Here is a 25824-nt window from a genome sequence, read left to right as displayed (position 1 = left end):
GCCTTAAAATGACTGTGCTGGGCAGCACTGCAAGGAAGCGGCCACAGGATGGCATGATAAGTATAAACCAAAGAAAGAAGCTGCCTCTATATACTCAATGAGATAGCTACATGGGATAGTTTTTAGCTTTGGTGGTGCATGTACACAATGCAGCAATGACAGCATATATTCCTTTGTAAGCCATGAGGAAAGCCGCTGTGTAAGTATATGTGTAGTCTTGAAATCTACCACTTGGGAACCACATTCCTAGCAGCTTTGTACTGAGGGATATTGGTGCAGCTATGTGTAGGAAATCTAGGATGGGCTATGTTGGGAATCTAAAGTGAGATACCCATGCAGTGAGAGTTGCTGCACACAGAAGCAGCTTAAGATACAAATAATTTATTGTTGCAGAAGATAAGGCTCAATAAAACAGCTCTGGACATAGATATATACAGGTTGTAGACTTTTGCAGATACTGATATATACAGATTCATACATGTATAAAGTATCTCCATTGCTCCAAATAAACTCCAGCACTTCAGAACAGGACAAGTGACTCCAACAGACTGATGACTCAAAGACAGTCTTAACAGCAGACTAACAAACACTACTAAGTTGACATGCATTAATCACAGATATAGTTGGGTCATTGGGCCGTTAACATAGCAATTGGTTTGGCTGACCTTATACTTGCGATTAGTGACTTGATGGGGTGACTTACACTCATGAAGAAAATTATCCCCTTCCCTTGCCTAGTTACTCCAACAGACTGATAATAGGGGAGAGGCTTAGTTTGGGTTTGGGCTGTGTTAGCTAGTGCGTGCTCTCGTATCATCTCAGTCTGGCCTGGCCTTCTGAAGGCCAAGTTCTGTCTTGGAAGGCATATGCAGTTTTATGGGCTTCTTTCTCCAGGGAGGCGTGCCAGGCACCTATGTTAATGTGTTTTTTGGTGCCAGGCAAATGCCCTTTTATGTTCTCAGGCATTTTAACATCTTATGAGCCTCCAGTATCTGCCTTTATTGTTGTTATTTTATGTTTTTCTTTTCTTTTCTTATTGATTTGTTTTAATGGTTTTGTTGTTCTTTGCTTGTTAACTATCCTGGCAATGCTTATTGAAGGACAGCATACAAATTTGCAAAGTAAATAAAATGAGAGTATGCAACTGATTTGTAGAGGTTGCAGCTATGATTCATCCCGCCCACCCCTAATTGGTTTTAATTCATTAGATGTGTTCCTTCTTTTAAGCATAGTCCCCACCCTCTGGGGATAACCATCAAAGCCCTCTCACATTAGGAAGTTGAATTATTCTCCTCAGTTGAATTATTCTACTCAGAAGTAAGGCCTATTCCATGGGCTGTATCCAACTAATGTGTTCCATCAACACAATGAAAGCTTTGCCTGTGTGCCTCCTAAATCTGTTTTAGGAGTTTATCCAATCCTCTGGAGCAAATCTGGGGAGCATCCAGGATGGAACGGCGGGTTCCATTTGAAATGATGGAACTCGTCAATTGGATACTGGCTCATCACACTGACTCCTAGGTTGAGTGAGTATAGGGTAACAGCGTGAAACTGTAAACAACACTTTTTTCTCTGTAAGCTATGAAGCTTTAAAAAAACATAGCAAGTTGTGTCTGACCTCCTGTATGTAGCAGGACATCTGAACCATTGTCTTCTGCCTTGGTCAGAACATCTCATCTTAACTGGAACACAGATGATAAGGCTTTATCTGGATTTACTACCTTGGAATCCTGATCCCCAGTTATCCTTTCCATATTCCTCTGGAGTGCTCACCAGGGTATGGGGTAACTTGTTCTCAGGCATTGCAGACTGCACTGCTTTTGCAGAGCTATGTCTATAAAAGGGGGAAAGGTCATGACTCAGCAGTAGAGCAGAAGGTCCCAAGCTCAATCCCTGGTGTCTTGAGGTAAGGCTGTGAAGGACCCCTCTCTGTAGATAGCACTGAGCTAAATGGATCTGAATTCATCATTATCATCATTATTATTATTACCACCACCATCATTTATTTATTACCTGCCATTCACCCTAAAGTCCCTGGGAAAATTACAACATTAAAGCACAATATTAAAAACAGTTTAAAACAACTGGCAATCGTAAAAGTCCTAAAAATATACACAACAGCTTCCTGTGCTCCTTTTAAATAGCCCCGGGGATACTTTAGCTTCTTGCTTGTTTCTCCCATGCAGATGGCGATGTTGCTGAAGCTCCAGGAAGCAGCCAACTATATTGAGTCTCCCGACCGAGAAACCCTGGACCCCAATGTGCAGTCGACACTCTAAAGGTGACTGGATCAGGATGGGACGGAGACTGGAGTGAGCTGGTCTCTGCTGCCTTCGCTCCTCGTTCTTCTTTGTTTTCTTTTGTATCTGGAACCTGTGGTTTGGAACAGAACACCACAGATGGACGATGGAGGAGGCTGCTTGACCCTCCGCTGCAAGATACTGCCCCCCCACCCCCCAATGAGTTTGGTGGTAGGAGAATGATGGTTTTTATTCTTAGGCTTTTTGCCTCTATCATAAACTCCTGGGCTTTGCAGTATGGCTGGGTGGGTGGCGGTGGTGGGACATTGCTAAATCCCTCGGATCCAGGGTTCGCAGCATCTGAGTTCCTGTATAGGGTAAAGACTCGAGACCTTGTGGAACTGGCCACTGCATTGTTTGCAGGGCAATGCCAGCGGGCAGGGCAACAGACAAGTTTGTGGTTCCCTAACATGAGGATCTTTTTATAAAAAAAAAGTAAAGAAAAGCAAAAACCCAGAAAGGAACCTGGAAGTATCTGAGTAGAAGAGTCGCCGCTGCAGCAATCCAGCTGTTGCCGTAACTGTTTCCCCTCCGGATGCTTCCCTACCACAACAAACATAGGCAAAGGCCTAGGACTGTTAACTCTGTCTTTTGTACCCTCCTTATTTAATCTGCATGATCGTCCTTTTACATTCAGACTTCCAATAAACTCTGCATTGTTTTCCCCCCTTTTATTTTATTTTGGTTAAGCTGGGCCATTCCATTTGGTTTTTTGGTTCTAGGAATTCCGTTTCGGTTTTTAATCACCTGGTACTAGTTTCGCAGGGAGGAGCCACTTGGTTTCTTAGAGGGGTTTTGTTTTGTTTTTGTTTTTGTTCAGTTCACCTTTTCTCTGTTCTACCACTCTGTAAATTCCATCATGGTGGTCCCTCCAAACTGAAATTGGTGCTGACTGGATGACCTCCAGTAACCAAACTCGCCTTGTGGGTCCTTGCAGCTTGCATCAGATGCACACAGGGTTGAATCAGCAGCACAACCTTCTCAAAGATGCACAACCTGCTGGATGGGCTCCCCTTCCTGTCCCATTCTTTTATCATTCCATTCCTGAAAGCACAAGAGGCCTACAAGACTGGGACCAAAGAAAGAGCGGTGGGGCAGAGGATGCTCTGCTGTGGTCCTCATTTGCGCAGCAAAACCATCAAATGCCTCCAGAGCTAAAGATGTCTCCCAACTTTGCCCAAATACTGACCTGCTTGTGACTCCCCTTTCCTCTGCTCACCTTGCAGAGAGAAAGGGGGGAGGGGGTAGATAACTTTCAACAGAGTGAAAATGTAGCACTGTTAAGTGTTCAGTCTTGGGGTGTTGCTTGCTTGATTTCCAAACAAGGAGCCATCCACGAAGTGACCCAAATCAAGCAAAGATCTACTTCCACCCTGGTGCTGTCAGCTGCCTTAACCGGTACAAAGTAGTGCTCTGATTTAGTTTAGATCTACTTTCCTATACAGGTGGAGATAGTTGGATTAGACGTATACAACTGCCACGCCCTTTTGCCTTTTGGTTCTAGAATGTGACTTCCCTTAGGTGAGTTTACGTGCATTTTCTATTGCGGGTGGGGAGTCACAAAGCCCTCTTTGCAAATTATAGCAAAGTTCACGACATGTTTCATGAGCTCCTCAACCTCCTTGGCCCTGATCAACAACTAGTTTTCCTGAAGGGCCAGTTTAAAAGCAAAGTTAGCAGTGCAAAGCCAACATAACCAGCAGTTACCATGTTACCAATTGAGACACCAGTTTTAGAAGGGGGAAGTCTGAATCTAGTTTCCATGGCATTTTTTAAAGAGAAGGTTGGAATTACATCACTTAGCCGGAAGCCAAATAATTGTTACCGGTAGTTTCTCCATAACACAGGTCCTGGCTTCTTCAACTCAAGTATTATAGGAGTTCATTTCATAGCGCAACAGAATATATACAGCACAATGCAGGGAGCAGGATTTCAGCTCTCCTGATATAAACTAATAGGCTTTACTCTATGCAGTATTCACTTCATATCTGGTGTTTAGTTTTATTAATATGCTGATCTAACCATCAGCTCCTCATTCTTCTTATGATGCAGAAGCCACTAGGGTTTATTTTATGCTAAATGATTAATAACTGGATTCATGGATAGATACACTGTGCCAAATACCTCAAAGATCGCATCTGAAATCACTCAAGGTCCTACTTAGTCCCATGTGATTCTTAGCATTTATTTAATAGCATTTTTATCCTGCTCCTTAGCCTAAAGGGAGCTTCCAGGGCAACTTACAAAAATCAGTACTTAGACAGTCCCTGCCCCCAAGCTTGCAACTGGAAGAGATGTAATACACAAGGAACGGGGTGGGGTGGAAGAGGAAAGTAGGCAAACTCAAGCACCAGTCCTTAAAGTTACAGTTCTTTTATAGCTACCAGCTAGGATGGGAAAGAGTTCCAGCAGTCTGACTGAGTGATGGCTAAAGGATGGCCAGAGGCAGCTGGTCTCCCAGGAGAGGTGATGGGATAGTCTTGTTTTGCTTCGCTCCCTCTGCAGCCTAACGGAGCTGCTGTCACTTGGAGACGTTTGAGTGAGACTTCCCATATTTTCAGTATTTCCACTGCAATCTTGAGGTCTAGAAATTGTGCTTTCTAAAAGTGAGAATGAAGATTCTTAGGACTCTAGATTATGTACCACGTCCTGCACTTGCCGAGTCATTGTACAGAATGTATATAAATTTAGATCCCCTGCCCAATTTTTGCCAGAATGAGCCTCCTGAAGTCAAAGCTTATTTGTTCTCCTTGTGTAACTATTATGGAATCATGCAACAAAATGTTGCAGTGTGGAGTGCTCATTCCCCTCCCTCAGTTTTCAACTCTTCTCTCCCACAACAGTCAGCATTTGGTGCCCACTGAGCATCCTCATTCCTCAGTGGACATTTTTCTCTCTTAAAATGTTTTTTGTACTGTACTTCAAACATTAGGGTTCTCTCCATCGTATGGGTGGATCCCTCCATCTATTGCTTGAATGGTGCCATTTTGGTTACATAAGTATTCACACTAGGAGAATGGGTTTATTATCCGCATCTAGGATGTCAATGTATAGTCAGCGTGCAGTGAAGGTTCAAGTAGCACAAGCAGCAGGTATGCTCTGACATGCTTGGCAAACAAGACAAAAGACCTTTGGGCCTAGCTGTGGCTGAATCAGGCTTGCAGGTTGTCCTGCCTCACCAGTTCTGCCTGCTCCATGGCTCAGCAGCTGAGAGCCAAAAGCAAACATAAGGAACCAGTGATTGCAGGAAGACTAGACACACACACATACAGAGAGAGAGAGAGAGAGAGAGAATGGACTAGAATGGTGCTTCCTCTCTCAAACTTTGCATTTGAGTTTGTTGCACAATTGCCAAAAAGATTGGCCAGCACCATAGTAATTAATTACAAGTAGTGAAGAAATTAAGTGCAGAATTCAATGGAAGATTTTGCAGCACTTTTCTTTGAGCCAAAAGAACTAAATGACAAATTGCTTGGCATAAGGTAGGACTGTGTAATATACAAAAGCGACATTCCTGGCTTTCTGTTTCTTCATTGCAGACTCTGTTCTTCTCACCCAACCCAAGTTTACACACACACACACACACACACACACACGTACTCTCTCTCTCACACACACACACAAACACTCACACGTTCTTCTAGCAACTGCCTCATATTGTGTTGTTCGGCTGGGTTTTAATGGTGAACAAAACAACAGGGAGTAAGTGGTATTGTTCTCAAATGTTGTATGAATGCACAACAAATTTAACAGGTTTTTCTGGGGTTGGTGTTAATTGTCTCTGCCATTATTGCAAAGAGAGAACAGACTTTGAAATAGTCTCCTGACCTTTTTGAGTTCCCTGTCTTTTCCCCCAAGCAGAATGTATTTTACTGGTGTGGCCAAGGGAGTCTTTCTAGGAGCTTGCCCATTTGCTGCTAAAATATCTCCCCTCCCCAATCTGAATAGGGGGCGGGGAAAATAGCAAGGAGAAGTGGTTCAGTATAGACAAGCATTTATTCTCCAGTTGTATCTTCCTCAGTGACCTTATGCACAAGCAGGGAAAGGTGGGGGAGCCTTATGAGCTGTACAGAGCACTGTATGGTGGGTTTTCATCCAAGGCAAACAAGGTGCTCTGTTGGGAAAAGGCTGTTGTGCTTTTGAATTGAAGTTGTGCTGCTGTCACACTGTGCTGATCTGAGCAAAAATGCAGCTTGAATGATGAGACTGGAGTTGCCCATGGTGCTGAAACTGCCTTAATGGTCACAATTTCAAGGAAGGGAAGCCCCTAGCCATGAACTGGCGGATCTTGCCACAGACAAAGCCTGTTGTGGCCTTCTAAACCCAGACCACATTTAATATATCCTGCCTTCAGCACAAGAAGCCCAGGGAGGTCACACTTAACCACTTCTTTGCTGAGCTTGTTTCTGGTCCCATCAGTCACAGTGCTTGCTGTTTGGAATGCCTTTAGGTGACCAGCTCGGTAAATAGTATGGCAGGCGTCTTTCATCCCAAGACACCTAGACGACATAAAGAAAACCACCCTTCTGTCCCTGCCTACTTTTATACCACTGCAGGTGGTTAGCCCTCAACCAAGGGAGACTTTTGTTTGTTGGGGATAAGACTGGGCTGTGGGCTAAGTGTTCCACCCACTTCAAAGTCAAATGGGTCTAGCTAACCATATGACTTCAGAAGATCACAGCCATGTTTACGTATTAGCAAGGTCCAGGCCAAGGCTGTCACCTCTGTTAGAATCTAAATTTCTCTTTGAGAGATAGGAAAGAAGCCAGGAAAAGGACTATTTCGTTTCCAAATCAGACCAGAACCAACCAAATTTACATTACCAAACAGAAAGGTTACTGGCTTTGCCATCAAAGGAGGAGTCTCCAGGATCTTGGGTTTTAGACCAGAAGCCTCTTCTAACCCCCAAAACTGAATTGGAAGAAAATGGCTTCTTTTCCTCCTCCTCCCTCCCTCCCTCCCTCCCTCCCTCCCATGAGGGATGAGAGGCAATGGGAGAGAAGCAGTAAGAGTGAAAGCTTGACTACTCTCAATCCAACAGCTCCTGCCTAACATGAGGAGGTAGCTGAGCAGTCAGTGACATTCAATCCCAGCTTCCTGCTCCCATTGCCTTTTCTGGGACAAGCACCCTCCCCCACCTCATCTTAAAGGGAATAGCGTCTCCCCCTTGCTCAGACCTCACAGTGGTGAGCACCCAAGTCTGTCTCTACAGTTCCCTGAATCTGCAGAGCTGCAGCCTAAGTATTGAAGCAGCCCCACTTCATTTCCTCTCTGCTCCCTGTTTCACACCTTCCATTTATCTCTTGATGTGGTTTGGACATTCTCCCGTCCTATTGCACAGGGTTATAAATAGACATTCCCCCACAACAGAGATCATGGATTTAAATCTTCCTGGCCATCTTCAGCACTTGGCAAAAAGTCATTGGGAATCCCCAATCCAGAAAACTGAGACTAGTTACTACTGATCCAAGGATTTCAGATGCATCCAGGTTTGAGTCCTCACCACATTTGCTCTGGGCATTCAGATGGGAAAAAATACCATGTGCACAAGGCTCTGGATCTCATTGTGATCCCTAGTAGACATTCCAAAAGAACCTTCCTACCCAACATTTTTGCAGATGGCACCAAGCACAACCCAGCCATTCAGCCTTTATCAATATCAGGAGTGTGCTATCACATTATGTAAAGCTTAAGAAAAATACCATTGTCAGCTGCATGGCAGCTGTAAGTTATGGGAATTGTATCCAGGCATCATAGCTTGGTGCAACTCCCATCCCCGCCCCCACCGTCCCTTTAATGGCCAGCTTGCAGGGCAACTCGACCATTCAAATATGTATGTATAAATTTTCTCAAGGATAGATCCATGTTAACAGTACTGCAAGAGATTCCAGCCAATTGGCCTGTGCAGATCTAAGGTGCTTGTTTCTCTTTGTATAACTATATACATATGTACATACATATCCTGTTTAATGTAATTGAAACCTTGGAGCTGTCCGTTTGCTCTGGAACCCAGCAGGTGGTGTGATGGGGTTGGACAATGGGAGAAGGTGAATGCTGGCTGGTTTAAGGCAAGCAATTCTACTGAAAATTTCAATTGCATGGGAATAGTCCTGTATAAACGAGCTGTCACCGTCAATTGCATAGGTGCTATGTATGTCTTCAGATTATATAAATTAGTTTTCAATTCAGGTTTAAATTTTGTGTAGAAAAGGCACAGAGCAGCCTAGAGAAAGAACAATAGCCTCTGCTTGGTCAGTTTAGCCATATAGCAGACAATGCAACATTCTTTAGCCTCTTTCTCAAACTTCTTTTCAGTGTTTAGAAAGTCCTTGGTGTGTCACTTCCGAAGCCGCCTTTATTTGACTCATCCATACCAGGTCTTTGCAAACCTCTCCTTGCTGAAGTTCCCCTTGCAAATGTCCTTCTTGCCTAGGACTTGTGTTCTGCCAACAATGACAGAGGAGACTTGATCTCAATCTCTCTCTGGAGTCCCTTTAGCAAGTTGCTAATACTGAACTCTGCATTATGTATAATCCCAGTTTTTTCCAGGCACTTTAGTCAGAGCTATTTCCTTTGCATTATTAATGTCTATAGTCATACTAGAAAACTTAACTTGAAAGACATTCACCTAATGAACAGAAAAGGGGGGCAGGGAAAGGAGCCCCCAGAAGGATAAATGGGGAATTTCTTGTATTGCAGTACTATTCATATGCAATACTAAATTCACAGAAATTCCGTAAGAGCTGCAGCTGAAATGATTCTCAATCCATGAACCTCTTTCATTTTAGTACTTAATTGCAGAGTTTACCTTTCCCCCTAAATAGTGGTAATTTATTGCTGACCAGTTGTAGTAAGGATCAGGACCTTGGCCTGTGGGGTGTCTGCCTAGATGCTGCCACTTTCTCTGGAAAAAATGAAAGACCATCATAACCTGGCATGCATTGCAGTTGTAGCTGTTAACGAGAGTTTGCAAGCAGAACCCAGCTGCACTTGTCAAGGACCACAGTAACCAGCAAAGAGTGGTTTCCATTTCTTCCATGCACTGAAGTGTCTATTCCTGCATGTCCCATCTTTTATACTCCTGCCCTCATTGAGTTTACACATCACTCTGGTCTAACCAAAGTTACAAAGAGAACCTGCCAATGTAAAGTTACACCCAAGTTCACAAATCACTTAAGACGGAGCCACTGGCAATGTGGCCCCCAAATCTCAGCAATTCAGAGGTACCTTTGCAGCCTGATCTTGTGCATGCTTACTCAGATGCAAGTCCCACTGAGTTAAATGTGACTTATGCTGAAGCAAGTGTGCCATAAAGAGCTAACAGAATTTGCATTAAGCCAGCCAGAGGTAGGACGACGTGCACAGCCTGGTCGGTTTCTCTGCCCTCTGTCCAGTCAGGATCAGCCTCGTCTTCATGTTTTGGTGCTCCCTCCCTCCTCCCTTCCCATGTTGTTCCTCTTCCTCCTTGTTGGGTTTTCTTGAAACTGCAATTTTCTCGCTGAGCACCCAACCCCTCAAACACCCTGTTGTATTGGGGCTATTTTGCACAGTGATGTACAAGATGCCAGGCCTTGTGTCGGCTTTGGCACAAAAGTTCCTCATTTGCCTTTTTTCTTTGGTTGTTTTGCTCTTGTAGGATAAGAATATACTGTAAATAACCTGTAACTGAATGGCCTGAATGAATCTGGGGGCCCAGCCATGGGGGCTGGGCCCTGTGTCTGTGAAGCGTCATGCTGGAGGTTTCTTTTTTTCTTTTTTGTACTACATGTGAGTATCTGTGCTGTGCTGACTCATTTCTGATTGTATGATGTACACCTCCCAGCAGTTGCTATGGGCCAGTGGGACAGGGTGGGAACAAAATGCCTTCTAATAATAGGAGTTGGCCTCCCTCATCTCTCTTGCTGCTCGCTCTGCATTTGCTCAATACTTTTCAGAGTCCAATCAAGTAAGGCTGTTACAATAAGATTAGACAGCCACTCTCTCTGTGTGTAGGGGACACTGGTGGGGCTGTGGGTTAAACCACAGAGCCTAGGGCTTGCTGATCAGAAGGTCGGTGGTTCGAATCCCCGTGATGGGGTGAGCTCCTGTTGCTTGGTCCCAGCTCCTGCCCACCTAGCAGTTCGAAAGCACATCAAAAAATGCAAGTAGATAAATAGGTACGTCTCCGGTGGGAAGGTAAACACCGTTTCTGTGCACTGCTCTGGTTCACCAGAAGCAGCTTTGTCATGCTGGCCACATGACCCGGAAGCTGTATGCTGGCTCCCTCGGCTGGTAACGCAAGATGAGCGCCGCAACCCCAGAGTCGGACACAACTAGACCTAATGGTCAGGGGTCCCTTTACTCCCTTACCTTTACCTCTCTCTCTCTGTACTGGTGCTATCGCAGAGCAGAAGAGCGCTGCCAATCGGTTATAGTTGAGCAGGGTGAAGTGGTAGGTCTTGATCCCTATAAGCAAGCTAGGATACTGAGTGGGAGGTCCTGCTGGAATCAGGTTAATTCACAATGAATTGGGGATGGACACTAAATATGTCATAAGTATGTAGGACTTTCCCATCCCTATTTAGTTCTTGCTTTCTGCTTTTGTATGTTTTGGCTTATGCTCTGTGAAACCTTCAGAGACTAGGTGATTTAGTTTATCACACTGAATTGTTAATAACACTAAGTACATTGCAGGATGTTGTTAGGTAGAGGATAGGAACGCCACAATTTTGCACATTTTAAGTATATGACGATTTGAAATAATAATGTTGAATTTGAACTTTTGTTTAATAAGAAAAAAATAACTTTGTACATACTTCAGATGGCTAAAACATGACCAGTCATTGCTCCTAGTAGGGCAAGATAGCCATCTTAAATTCACATCTTATTTGTCTCCTACCCTGCCTATGAGCCAAATCATTAATTAAACCTACACTTTTATGTATTGAGTTCAACCCATTATTATATTTTTCTTCCCAGAGGTATCAGATGTGTTACAGTGCAACTTGATGCATATTTGCTCAGAAGTAACTGCTGCTGCATTTGGGCATGGGGGAAGAGCTTGATTCCCAAAAAGTATGTTTAGGATTAAGGCTGATCTATGAGCACTTCCCCCATGAAGCTTTATCCTGGAAAAATCTTCCAAATTGGGCAAATTGTGACCTGGTCACAATTCCTAAGACCAGTTTTTCATTCCAAAATGAAGTCAAAAACATGAATTTCTTGAACCGGATCAATTCTATCCAAAAAGAGGTTTTAAGCCAGTTGTGTTGGGAGCATTTTTGTAGCCAGAAATCTTTGTTTCTCTTCATGCTGAAATGTATTTTTGATGGTTCTAGGCAAAATGCACATGACTCTGCAACACATATTCCATTCACACAGCTCACAAAGTATCTCCAAGCTTTGAGCATCTCATGACTTCCACCATGATGAACGCTGCTCTGTATTGTGGAAGGCAGAAGGGTGGGCTTTCACTGGGGTAAATAGGACCTTATTTCCATCATTGCTATTACAAATGCAGACAGGCCCATTGGTTGCAAGTCCCGGAGAGCAGAATTTTTAAATTTATTGAAGTGCCTGCTTTTTTGAAAAGATGCAGTTTTAGAAATATTAACAGGCTGCCAAAAAATATTGTTCTTCTTTAAGATGCCACAAGCCTCTCTCTTGTTTCCCCCCACCCCGAAAACAGACGAACAAGGCTACCCTTCTGAAAATAGTTACAAAAACATTGTAAACAATATTGTCAACCAAAATCCTGCCAGAAAAGGTGTGTCTTACACTCTGTCAGAAACCTTTTCTTTCAGGAATGAAATTCAAAGAATAAGACCAGGGGAAACAGCTGTGAAGGCCCGGCTTGTGACTCATCGTCCAAATCTCATGCAGAGGTGGCACAGACAGTAATGTCTGCTGCATAGAAATCAGCACCCGCCCCGCTTAAACAGAGCAAGAGACTGCATTCACGTTTAACTTTTAAAACCAGCACCTTGAATTGGGTCTGGAAGCAAATTGGCAAGCAGTGCAGCCTCCCAACACCCATTAGGAGATCTGCCACCGGAATCCACACCAATTGAAGCTTCTGTGTCATCTTCAAGGGCAACCCAACTTAGAGCGGCATTGCTGTGATAAACCAAGTTGCAGAAGCATGGATCAGCATGGCAAGGTGTGACATGTCCAGAAAATGAAAATGTTTCTTCTGAGCCAAGGATTTGGGGGGGGGGGATAACTCTGACCTTCTTCTCAAGAAGCAGTTCTGGGTTCAGGAGTACCCCTCCCCCAGGCTTTTACCTGCTCAGATAGGGTTATAGAGGTCCTACAGCCATTTGCCCTTCCCTGTCCACCTTGCCTCTGGCTTGTCGTTATTCCCTTTACTGCACCTTCCAAACTCAAAAGCATTTGAGTAACAACAAGCCCATAAAGGAGGGTGCCTTATAAGACTCCTCTCTGCAAGTTTATGATGTGATCTTTGTGATCATTGGCCTATGGCTAAGGCTGCAACTGGTGCACATACATCACTTGAGAATCTCATTTCAGTTAGTGGAATTTACTTCTGAGTAAATGTCGTTGCAATGCAAGTATGTTTGTAGTAGAAAACACAATATGGCACAAACAGAACTCAAACATTTAAGTGGATATCCAAAATGGAGAGGAGAGTGGGACCAGGGAGGAGGTAGTGGTGGCGGATATAGGAAGAAAGAATTAGCATCAGCCTACCAACCTATCTCTGGTAAGTGTATTAACATGGTGGCATAGACGTTAGATTCGTTCCTTAGTTGAGTGAGCTGGCCAACCAACATACAAAAAAACATGTGCCCTCTAAACACTACCGGTACTTGCCCCACAAAATGAAAACAAGCTGAGGAATGATTTTATTCTGATTAGAAATTATAACTGAGAATGCTTCCAGCTGGGGACTTGGCATTGTGACCAAGTCATACATACATTCCAAATGGGTTGCTCACAACAGGTTATTATAACTTACTAGATTTCCACTGGGAAGGGTAAATCTGGATTAAGGACTGACATATAGAGGCTAGTGAGTCATGGATGCTGCAGAAAATACCCATGCATGAGGAGCACCCATCCCACAATAACCACCCATCTGGAAGAACCCTGAAGCTAGCATTGTAAATGACTGAAGCCAAGAACAATTCCTTGGTAAACCTGAAAAGATTAAAATGAAGCATGCAGGAGCTGGAGCCCGTCGCCATTGCCAAAAACCAGGGGTTGTCTCTAATGGATTTCAGCTGGTCATAAAAATACGAAGTTGCCTTGGTCCATCTGCTCTAGTGCAGTTTACTCTGACTGTCAGCAGATTTCCAGGTTTCACATGGAGATCTTTCTCCATGCCTAGAATGGAAGCTGACATCCCGCTACCTGAGCTATGGCACTTGTTCTCAGCTACAGGACCTTGTGGTTTCAAATGCAAAGAAACCCAGCTTCCCTCATTCCACCCCCCCCCCCTTTTGCAGTCTAGCATCCAGATAGAAGTAAGTCTTTGACTGGGCAAGAGGAGAGGAGACCCAGCAGCAGCGCTGAGAGTAAATTGCACAAAGAACAATGGGGTGGATACCAAAAACCCAAGTGTTGGAGTGGATGTCCTGTATGCTACTACTCAGCAGCAAATGAAGAGGGAGAAGGGAGAGGCCAGACTTTAATGCTATTCCAGCTTCAACCTTATATTGCAAAAAAAATGAAATAGAAATGGGGAAATTGGGAATTTCATCCATCTGATCATGAAACTCCAAAGGGCAAAGCTGGATGGTCCCTAGTGGCTCCTTCCCAGGGGCATTGGTGCTAAGTAGCTGGGGGTTTCAGTCCCATGGAAAGCTAGAAAGAGGTTGCTGGAACACTGATAATTGCACTAATTCATCAATCCATCGGCAAACGTAGCATCCCTTCCCCGTCGTCCCTGCCAAAGACGTGTCACCCTTCTGCTTCTGCCAAGCCTCGATGGTCTTGGCTCGGGGTGAAGCTGGGATAGCACCAAAGTCTAGGGTCTCCTTGGCTCATAAGCTACTGCTGACAGGTGGCCCAAACCTTACAATTTTAGCTTTTTTCTAATTAAAAATGCATTTTTTAAAAAAAAAATTAAAAAGTGAAAGAATTCCTGTTTTAGAAGAGCTGTGTACTTGACGGATTTTGTGTTTCTTAAATGCATGGTGTTCCTTCCAGGGGGTTTTATAGCACTTTTTAAATTTCTCGGAAGATTTTTTGGTCCCAGTTTCTATGCTACCTTCTTTCTCTTTCTCTTTCTCTCTCTCTCGCCTTTTGTTTTGGTCTCTTTCTTTCGCGGAAACAGTTCTTTGTAAACCTGCAATCTGTTTTATACCTGATATAGACAAAATTGAAATCAAAAATTCCAGATGTTGTACATAGCTGCGGAAACAATCACAGGGAACAACCGCCATCTGGATTGTTTCCAACATAGACCATTTGTACTTGTGGTTTTAAAAAAAAGAAAAGCCAGGGAAAGGCTTTAAAAGCAAAATAAAAATTAAAAATAAATAAATCAAAAATCATCAACAAAGTAAAGTAACAGCCCTCTTCACCAACTCATCTGTCTCTACTAAGCTGCTCATTCCATGCAGCATGTTCCTTCTGGGTCTGTCAGTCTGTCATAACACCATTTGAAGTTTAAATAAAGTGATCTCCTGTGTTGCCTGAATGTTGATCCTCTCTGTTTGGAAGAATGCTGACAAGAACCAGAGTCCTCTCCCTTTGATCAGCACGATGGAATCATGTGGCACAAGGGATCTCAGGGTGCTGCCCACCTGGGAGTGTACCATTTCAAAATGGGGGGGCAGTATATCCATAATGGCTCCCTACCATCAGAAACTACATGCACATAGGTAAGTAGCACAGCCGGGAGAAGATAAGACTAGAAACTGAGACACTAGTTTTCCATGTAGTTTTTTTGGAGAGCATTCAGCACCATAGTTTCCCACCATGTATTTGGAAGTGGTACAATTCAGGGACAACCTAGTTCTTTTTAACCTGGAACTAATTTCTGGTTCCCTTGCTAGTTGTGGTTGCCTAAGGGTTGATTGTGTGTGGCTATGTGTCTGTCTTCATCACATTACCTTCTTCTGTCCTGTAATCCAAATGGTTTAACTATGTAACTCAGTGCTTTAGTGAAGCAAAAATGACACTAGGGGAAAATGCAGTTCTCAGACTTGTTTCAGAACAGCCATGGTGACATCTGCTGGAGGGCCAGCATAATCGGCAGACCCTCCTTGCCTCAGGCAAGTGAATCGAGTGATAATGAGGCTGTCAAGTTTTTCTACTATGTGTAACAGATTAGCATGGAGCTGGGGTGCAGAATCACTAGCCCTTCAGATGATGCTGGAGTGCACTTCCCCTTATCTGTGACCATTGACCATGGTAGTTGGGGCTGATGAGAGGTAGAATCCAACAGCAGCTGGATTCAGGGGTGGGTTCCTGCACCCCTAGCATAGGGAAAGAATTAGAAAAAAATTGAGGAGGCTGGATATGTCTTCCTCTTTTGTTTTATGTAGTTCCTACTTCACACCGACACTTCTTTTGCAAGTTTGCATTTCAAATTAAACCTAAAGCTTTCATTTCAGCTGGCCGGAGATTTTGTTGTTGTCTTGTTAAAGCTCAATAGGTTGGTTTGCAAATTGAATCTGCTCTCAGAAGCAAGCACCTCTGAGTTCAGTGGAGCTTACTCCCAGGTAACTATGATTGTAATCACACTACATGACTGACATAAACATGTCTTCCCAATCATATTCAAACATGCTAACCACTGCATCAATCCTCTTTATAATATATAAAGTGGCAAGTGGGTTGCAACAGGGTTATGTCTTGGACCCGTTGTTCAACATATTTATAAATACAGTTAGATAGCCGTGTTGGTCTGCCATAGTCAAAACAAAATAAATAATAATAATAAAATCCTTCCAGTAGCACCTTAGAGACCAACTAAGTTTGTTCTTAGTATGAACTTTCGTGTGCATGCACACTTCTTCAGGTACACTGAAACAGAAGTCACCAGACCCTTACATATAGTGAGAGAGTGGGGAGGGGTATTACTCAGAAGGGTGGTGGGAATGGGTGATTGGCTGATAGGTGTTTATATTTATAAATGACTTGGATGTTGGAATGAAGGGATGCTCAACGTACCTGCAGATGATACCAAACTGGGAGGGGGTAGCTAATGCCATAGAATTGGTAATATGACCTTTGAGGGAATTGGGTATGTTAAACCTGGATAAGAGAAGGCTTAGAAGAGATATGATAGCCATCTTCAAATATCTAAAGGGCTATCACGTGGAAGATGGAGCAAACTTGTTTTCTCCTGCTCCAGAGGGTAGGACCCAAACCAATGGATTCAAGTTACACACACACACACACACACACACACACACACACACACAAGATACTGACTGACTTTCTGACAGTAAGAGCCGTTTGACAAAAGTGGAATGGACTCCCTTGGACCCTTTCTAAGCTTACTCTATTTCCTGTGAAACCAACCGCTGCCCAGACCAGCACCAGACTATCAGATGAATGTTGGTTAAAAGACTCATTACTGTAGCCTGCCTCTTCTCATTGACTAGGCTGTGGGTGATTGATTAGTCTCCATTATCTGACCATTTAGTGCATTTTGGTGTGTATTGTTCTGAGTGTTTGGGTCTATTCACTGAAGAAAGTGTGTCAGTTCCACACCAGCTCTTTATTTCCTGCTCATTGGTCACTTTGCTTGTTAGCACAACCTCATGACATCTGACAGGACTCATCAATGACAGCATTGATTGTGTCTCATCCTTCCAAGGGAAGCCGTTTGCCAATGGGGAGAGTAAGATCTAGGGCCTAGGCAGACAACTCCTGCAACACAATAGCAGAATTTGTTTTTTTTTAAAAGATTTTTTATTATTTTCCAATAAGACAAAAAATAAACACAGCATAAACATAAACATGTACACAATAAAAACACAATACATAAACACAATAAAAACAATAACAATATCAACAAGCATAAAGAAAAACATACAAACCTTATCAAACACCCGTCTTTGTACTTTTCTTATATCTAACTTCTCTACTAGGGGACTTCCCCTGTTCCCTCCACTGCCTTCAGAATCATAAATACGTTATAGGTAACTTTATATCTTTTTCCATTAACATTTACCATATTTCTTAATACTCTTAAGCATAATTAATCCAATATAAATCCTAACTTAAACACAATATCTTAAAATATTCTTTAACAATTAAATCATTCACAAAAAATTCTTCTAAACACTTTTATCTAACCTTCACCTGCTAAAGCCGATCTTTGCTTATTTCTGCTCAAATATTCAATTTTTCAGATTTAACTAAATAATCCTTAAATTTTTTCCAATCCTGCGACACCTTCTCCTCCCTCTGGTCTGCAGAATTTGGCTGGAGCTCAGGATGTGAGGGTTGCTAGAGGAATATTTTATCAACAATTGCTTGCTGGCTCACAAAAAAACTGGTGGGAAGTGAGGTATCCTCAAGGTCACTACACTTAAATGGAGGTCGGTACAGATGCAGAGGTAGAACAAAATTGCAGTTCCACTGATTGTTGAAATCATTGATGACTGAGCTGATTTTAATCTACTACAGACAAAAGTTGAGATGTATCATCACCATTATCTTGGGAGGTGGGGTCGGGGGGGGCTGTTTTGATGAGACCACTGCAATCTTATTGGGAAGCTCTGCTGAATAACAATGCATTGCACAGGTGGACATCTCTGAGGGTGATGGCATCTACCTTGTGGAATGATTTCCCCACAGAGGTAACAATGTTGGATGGCTTCCACTGGAACTTAAAAATACATTTGTTTACCCAGTTATTTTCCTGATCTCCCCCGGTATTTCCTTTATATTCCCCAGCTGAATCGGTTTTGAAAATTGGATTTTATTAGTATTATTATTATGTGGCATTAGGTTTTATATGTGAGCCACTTTGATAATCACCAGAGAAGTTAAAAGTGGTATATATACATATTGGACAACCTAGGGAGAGTTTTGTGGTTGTTCTTCTGCTATGTACACCTGATATGTCTCACCCAGCACACAAATATAATTGTCATAACTCCTATGAAACTGGGTCAGTTGCAATTTAGGGCTGTGCATTCATTTCACAACAAATGAGACGCTGAACCAGATGGAACCATTTAGTGCAATTTCATTAATTACAGAAGGAGCGGCAGGAATAATCGGTGGGTATGAATAGGGTTTTTGTTACTCCACTGGTACCTGTTCATCATCCTTTTAATGGTGTGTGTGTGGGGGGGGGGTGTTTCTTTTGTTTAGGGCCAGCGGAGCCGCTACCAGCGCCTCCTTCAGGCAGCTGCACCAATGACAACAAAATGTAAAAGAAAAAGAAAAAAAAACACAATGCCTGTAAGAAATGAATAACAAAAGTAATGAGATGATTAACAAGAGCAAGAGGGAATTGGAAGTGGGGAAAGATCTACATCTCTCTCACAAACTGCACTGCAGCCCTACACATGTTTGTTTGGAAGGAAGTCTCATTGTGTGTGTAATGCACCTTGCTCCCATGAGCTGTGTTAAGGATTGCAGCCTCAGACACAACAGAATATAGCCATTCTGATTTTATTCCAGCAAGCTATATGTGATAAAATCATAGAATCAAAGAGTTGAAAGTGTCATTTAGTCCAGCCCCCTGCAAATGCAGGAATCTTTCACCCAACCTGGGTCTCGAACCCAAGACCCTCTCTATCAACTGAGCTATCTCAGGTGATGTTTGAAGAGAGCCATAGCCATGCTAGGCTTATTAGAGTTCACCAAAGGAATGGTACTGCTACAAGTCTTTCCACATTCTGAATTCCAGGCAAGCTACTTGGGAGTATTTTAGGAACTAGTGAGGAGTGTCAGGGCCCTTTCATTGGGACTTTTCTTTTCTCATCTGCCCCCATTAACTGAAAATACACATTGACATTCCAAGCACATTGACAACGGGACAAAAATAATTAGGGCTCTTCGTTCACTTTGGGCAAAGCATGAACCCAAACCAAAGAGGCCCATTTCAGAGATGTTTGGGCCACTTTGGAATCTCTAGCAACTGAGGCCCAAAACTATCTGAACCAAAGTGGGGGAGACTCCAAAGAACTGCTTTGAAGCACTGAAAAGGTATGTACTGTACATTCTGAAGCCTATTGGATGCATTTTTGAAACCTTCCCCAGTGCAGTTCTTCAGGCAAGTAACCTGTACAAAAATATCTTAAGGTTGTGTGCAAAAAATTGCAAATATTAGTGAAACTAGTATTTTAAATGCCTTATATTAGGGGAAACTGCTTTGCAAAAGTATATGCATTAGAAGAAGTTGCATAAAAATAAGACTATTGGGAGAAATGCTAACAATACTGAAATACTGCTAACTTTTCATGAGGACTGTTTCTTTCAAAAAGACTTGCAAACTGATGTGGACATGTGGAGGCTGGAGTAATGAGGATCTGAAATGGACTGTTTTGCACATCGAGAGGCTCAGGCGTTCTAAGCACCTTGCTGCTCCTCACAGAACTGTCTGTTCTCCTCCACTCTTCCTGACTCTCCTTTCTTCTTGGTCACCTGCATTTCATGCCAGAGAATTTTTATTTCTGCAAATAAATAAATAGAAGTTGCAGAAAGATGATAGATAGATAGATAGATAGATAGATAGATAGATAGATAGATAGATAGATAGATAGATGAGAAAAATAAGATTTAGCCTGTTTGTGGTTTTCTTAATGCAGAATCTGGGTTTGTTGACATTGGGTGGAATTCAACATTGTGCTCCTCCAACCAATGCCTCCATGGAAGCATTCCAGCTTCCCAGATGGAGCAATACCCCTCCCCCTCCCCCCAACACTGTTCTGGGGTTTTCTTCTGACACCAACACCCCCGAGCCAATTTTTGAAGGTGCAAGGCATGTGGAGAATTTCCCATTGCACAAGCAGAATTATTTGTGCTGGGCTTCCACTGATGGATCTGCTCAGAGCACACCAATTCACACTTTATGCGGCTGACTCGTCTAACCCATAAATACGTGCCAATGAGCTACAGTCAGCTACACTCCCAGTGGTGTATTCCTGGCGCCTACATACTTTGGCATGTAAACTCACATTCTAGGGGGTTCAGGGCAGCAAGCACAGGCCAAACGCATGAGCTTTATGAAGTCTGAATCCACCCTCTAACGTGCCTAGCCATGGCTCTTAGTGGTGCTGCTAACAGATTTCATGGCTGTTGGCTGTTGCATTGCTGTGAGCATATGTATTCAATAATTTAAAGCCCAGTTGTATTTTCCAGTGAATGGCCTGTAAGGTGAAATAGTGAGAAAGAACCCCACTTGGGCTGCATACAAGTGAATTAGGAATTTATACCTTGCAGCCAGCAGATGGCACAATAGCTATTTGGAACTGACCCAGCTTTTTGCACCTTGCTTGGATAAACTCGGTGCTGCAAAAACCTCTAATAATAAATCTATCTGGAAGAGAGACAGAGCAGTGTTCAAATTACATGACCTAACCCTGCTAAGTTCTGGATTGTCCTTCTCTCACAGCAGACTGCCCTTACTTCTTATAAGCTTTAGAATTGTTCCTGGTTGCTTCTCTTCAATCGTTTTGTGTTTTCTCATGGTGTGTGTGTGTGTGTGTGTGTGTGTGTGTGTGTGTGTGTGTGTGTGTGTGTTCTGGGTACAAAAAAGAGAGCCCTACTGCCTGCAGGAAAGAAGCAATCACTGCTATGAATTAGAGGATCTGAATTCATATGCTCCAGGCTCTAACAGCAGTGAGTTAGGGTCTAAATGGGCTAAGGAAAGCCAACAGAGACCCAGCACTGTGCCTTGTCTCCGTTAGCAGCAAGGGTTACAATATAAATGTCCCAGTGTATCAAAACCTGTTCTGCACATTGATAGGTCTTGCCATGCCCTGGAGTCTTTGGAGACATCCATATCAAAGCTAACCAGCAACAGTTCCTTGTTAGCTGCTGCAGCACCTTTTTTCTATTAAAAAAAGTCTTGTTAGCTAGATCATATACCATCCTACAGAGGAACCCAGTGTGTGCTCCAAATTGATCAAAACGAATGACAGCAAAATAGCTGCCTTGGCTAAAGAAAGTGAATTTTTTTTTTGCCCATGCTGAAACAAATGCCCCTACTGCTGCAGGTGGTTTTGATGTTCTTATATCAAAGGCGATACCTGCAAAGCTATCAAACACAGGCAAACAGTAACAACACTCTTCTCTGACTGCAGTAGCTAGGTTATCTTTTCTTCCATAGTTTTTTTTTAAATAAAAATAAACCAAGATGACAAGGGCATATGGCACCAATCCAGCTCTATTTCTAGGGTCTCCAATGTGGCAATTTTGGGCACCAAGGTGTGCTCTGGCATCCTCTTTAGCACCCACCAAGTGCCTTCACCCCTCTGCATTTTTTTAATTTTTTTTAATTGAGAGCTTCTGTTTGGTAGGGGACTATTGTGATGGTTGTTTTTTTATCCGTGTTTTATTTGTTGGAGAGGATAGGCATTTTGCCTCCTTGGGAAGGGTTCAGAGCATCATCAGTTTTTCTTCTGTGAAATGGGTAGTCTCTGGTGCCTCCTAAAGTTTTGTAGATATCCAAATGTGGCCTCTGCAACCAAAAGGGTTGCGGACCTCTACTCTAGTTACATGCTATAATTAGTGGTCATGGCCCTGATAAGGAATACTTATCCATCCATCTCAAAAATTGCTTTCTCCAGCCCATTTAGTGGGGTCTGGGCAAAGCACTATGGTGCCAGTATCTATTTACACCTGCACCTGTTATGTATGTAGAAGCTTGTTCCTCCACATGTGTTATCCTTTGCCAACTAACTAGTCTTCCATCAACCACCACACTGTGCTTTCATTGACACAAGAAGCTACTTTAAATGCAGCAGACCAGTCCCTTGGTGTTTCAACTGTCACACCCTTAATTCATTTCCAAATCCTACTGATTGCCAACAACTGTTTATCGAAGATAATTCAAGTCATCTTTCAAGCCATCCTAGCTAAGAGAAGCTTATAGCCATACCTCACGCCCTCTCGCAAAATAACCACTGAGAACTTAAAATGGGTATTGCAGCATGAAAACACCCTGTTCCAATACATCAAGAGTTTCAATGCTATCACTTGTAGATTGGACCGACACAAATGGTTTTTTAGAGCGTTCTATGTGTTAAGTGGACTAACAATGCTAGAATGTTTATATCTCCCAACAACTGCTTTGTGAATTAACTGTTGCTAAGTAGGTAATTCATATTGGCTGTTCTTTTCTGCATTCATTTGACTTCACATTTTACAATCCCTCTCCCCACAAACTACACACACACAACTCAGGATAACAGTTCGTGAAAGCATACATTCCACAATAGATTTGTTAGGTGCCACAAGCCTCTTTGCTATTTTCATTGGTTGTTAGATTACCATGCAGCCTTTTTCTCTGTGGCTTGGGGGTGGGGGTGGTGCATTTGATTGTGATTAGAAGTTGTGACAGTTCCAGGTGACCTTCCTCAGTGGCCTGCCCCATCTGTCAGTGTTTTTGCTGCCCCTGTGACAGAGTCGTGTGCTGCCTCTGCACCTTCCCTTGATTGAAGCCCTGCAGGCTGGATGATGGATGGCCTTCTCCTTCCACATTTCTTCTTCTGGCCTCAGGACTGACACCATGAGATTGAGCAGCAGGCTTGTCCCTCCCTCTGCCTGCATTATCCATGACAATCACTGTGAAATTAAGGCTGAGGTTGATGGCTGCATCTCCCAGGGGGTGGAAACCAATATGGCGCACTGAGGAATGGAGAGGCAGATGCTTGGAGCTACTGGACGGTTAACTATGGAAAGCAGGGTGGTCAGATGCAAAAGAAGACTGCAGCACCTGCAACAGTTGTAATAGAAGGGGGTGGGCAGGATTTCAGTAAGCATCATCATCATCATTTATTCCCCACCCATATGGCTGGGTTGCCCCAGCCACTCGCAGCTACCAACACATAATATAAAAACATAATAAAATGTCAAACATTAATAATAGCAATCTGATCCAATACAGACTGATTCTGTCTCAGAATCAATCCTCCAACCACCCTCCTCCACCAGATAGGCTTATGGGATAGATCTCTTATATGGCAGCTGAGACCAAGTAGTTTACCAGATCCAGAATAAATAAATGTTCCCACTGCTTCCTGTTGGGTATCTGAGGTGAGATACCCATTTAGCAGAAGATGCTCCCAATTCCAGACACGACGCAGAGGCAGCTTAAGGTAGGTGTTTTTCTTTTTGTTTTGGAAAACTTTAGCCCTTTAATCAAAGGCATTTTTGTTGTTGCTTCCTCAGCTATTGCCTCCAGCCTTGGCTCCTGTTTCATGTTGGTCTCCTGCTGGAAACAAAACACATGTGATAACAGTCAGCCAGAAAAGGTAGTCCTGTTCTGAGGCATGACTTTGTGATGCATGGGGTGCAAAACCCACATGATATCATGCGCACCACATTCTTGAGAGGGAGGCAGATAGTGCGTTTGCACAGAAATTCAAAGGCACTTCAAAATCTTACAATGGATTAACTTTTGTCTGAGTTCATCTTACGAATTATGACAGTTTCAGTTGACCCAAGCTCCCTTGTATCCACTAGAGGGAACAGGGTTGCGAAGGGCTTCAGGGAGGGTGACTGTGCGCTTGAGTTAATTGAAACCAACAGTGAAGTCCCAGACTCATTAATATCAGCAGACGCTGACTCTGTTTGTTAAACCCTGTTGGACTGATCTTTCCCATTAGCTTATAAAAACAAGAAATAGGTTATTGCAGATCTTGGGTTGGCTGCTCGTTTCACTGTCTGGGTGGGGTTGGGAGGAAAGCTAAGAAGCTTGCAGCAGTCCACTATAGAAATCAAACAAAGTACCGGTAAATTGCATCCAACTCACTGGCCATTTTTTTAAAGATGTATAAATATTCTATCAAATTCTAATGGATAATACAATTTAAAGATGTAGGTAGCATTACTTGCTATAACCAGTCTTTCCACCCATATAGTTAACTATCTTACCTACAGGAATAGCAAAGGGGTTAAAAACTACTCTTTGCATATCTATTGGGAGGCAGAGGCTCTAGCTCAGAGTGAAGCACATGTTGGACATGTGCATAGGGTCCCAGATTCAATGCCTCTTGTCTCCAATTGAAACGTCTTTGGTGACAGAGCTAGGAAAGTTCTTTGCATGTGACCTGGGAAAACTGCTGCAAGCCCCTCGCCTAGATAGACCCTTGATTTGATTTGGTTTCATTTAAGTGGTGTTGTGTATGTCTCTCAATTTTGAGCAGATGTTAATTAACTGGTGGGAGGATAAGCAAGATTTTCCATGGCTAGGAGGTGCCCGGCAAAAGCCCTTGCCGCACCACATAAGTAACAGGAGTTGAGAAAATTGTGTTTAATGTGCATAATTTATACAGATTACAAAACTTGGTACAGTATTGACTTTGTGCTGGCTAGTGCAATATATATATAAAAAAACACCACACAGCTCCGAGTATGGCAGCAACTCCTTCACTAATACAGTGTGAGAGATGCAAGCAAATTAGGAGTTCAATGTTTAATCAGTAAGTTGTTTAGCTGATCAGTTTAAAGAATTACTAGCAGGTTTAAAGAATTTAAAGAATTACTAGCAGGACTTTCTTATATACACTTTCCAGGGAGTAAGTCCCATTGAGCTCAGAGTACACATGTATTGTATTGTAAATTAGTACCCCCAGTTCATCAAGCAGTGTGTGTGTGTGTGTGTGTGTTTATGTTTGCACAGAGAGAGAGATGAGCATAGCTGTCAACTTTTCCCTTATTCCAAATAGGATTCCTCGCAAGAAAAGGGGAAAGTTGACAGCTATGGATATGAGCCATAGATGGGAAGCACAATTTAAGAGAAGCCATCTCCCTTCTCTCACTCACAGGAAGGTTTTCTCATCTAAGATTCTGCCTGCTCTGACATGTGTGTGTGTCACTTAAAACCAGAAAGACTATTTTACAAAACATATGTTTACTGAAACTTATATATGATTAATGGATACAAACATCTTTATTGGGGTTGTAGCCCTAGTACAACCCCAGGTGATGGCAGGGCTTCCTGTTCTATCCTCTGAAGTGGAATACTTTGCAGGCATGGATTCTGCCTGATGCCTGCAGCAATGCTCATCAAAGCAAGCAGGAAAGTCTTTGTGTGAATGGTGCACACAGCCTTACATGTCTCTAGACTTGGGATAGCTCTCCAGTGAAAAATCAATGAAGTTATTGAATATATTTTAGAATCTATTTGGGCCTCTGGAAAGGTTTACTTCTTCCCAGTCTGGACAACGGTAAGGCAGAATGGTAATCAGCTCCGGAATTTGTTGCCTGTCAACCTCTAGAAGACCACCACACTTTAGAAAGACTCTGAAGACTTGTTTGTTTCAGGCAGAGCTATGCTGCACACGAACAGCTTTATTGCTCTCAGAAATGGATGAACTGGGGATTCTATATTCTGGGGTAGGTAGGTATATCGTTACTGCAGGCTCATTTAGCTTGCAGTGCC

At 43.0% G+C, this 25824-nt stretch overlaps 1 protein-coding gene across 9 annotated transcripts in view; it reads left to right on the top strand.

Annotated features, from left to right (window-relative positions):
• Positions 1 to 2966, top strand: part of NAV1 (neuron navigator 1) — a 265528-nt gene extending 262562 nt beyond the window's left edge. For all 9 annotated transcript variants that reach the window (XM_033153093.1, XM_033153092.1, XM_033153091.1 and 6 more), the window contains one exon: positions 2187 to 2966. In XM_033153093.1, the coding sequence (XP_033008984.1) occupies positions 2187 to 2279 (93 nt within the window). In that variant the 3' untranslated portion in view covers positions 2280 to 2966. The remainder of the gene's footprint in view (positions 1 to 2186) is intronic.
• Positions 2967 to 25824: the final 22858 nt, after the last annotated feature.

This window comes from Lacerta agilis, chromosome 6 (genome assembly GCF_009819535.1).
Source record: "Lacerta agilis isolate rLacAgi1 chromosome 6, rLacAgi1.pri, whole genome shotgun sequence".
Classification (NCBI taxonomy): domain Eukaryota; kingdom Metazoa; phylum Chordata; class Lepidosauria; order Squamata; family Lacertidae; genus Lacerta; species Lacerta agilis.
Note: the sequence above shows the minus strand (reverse complement) of the source record. Positions and strands in the feature narration are given on the sequence as shown.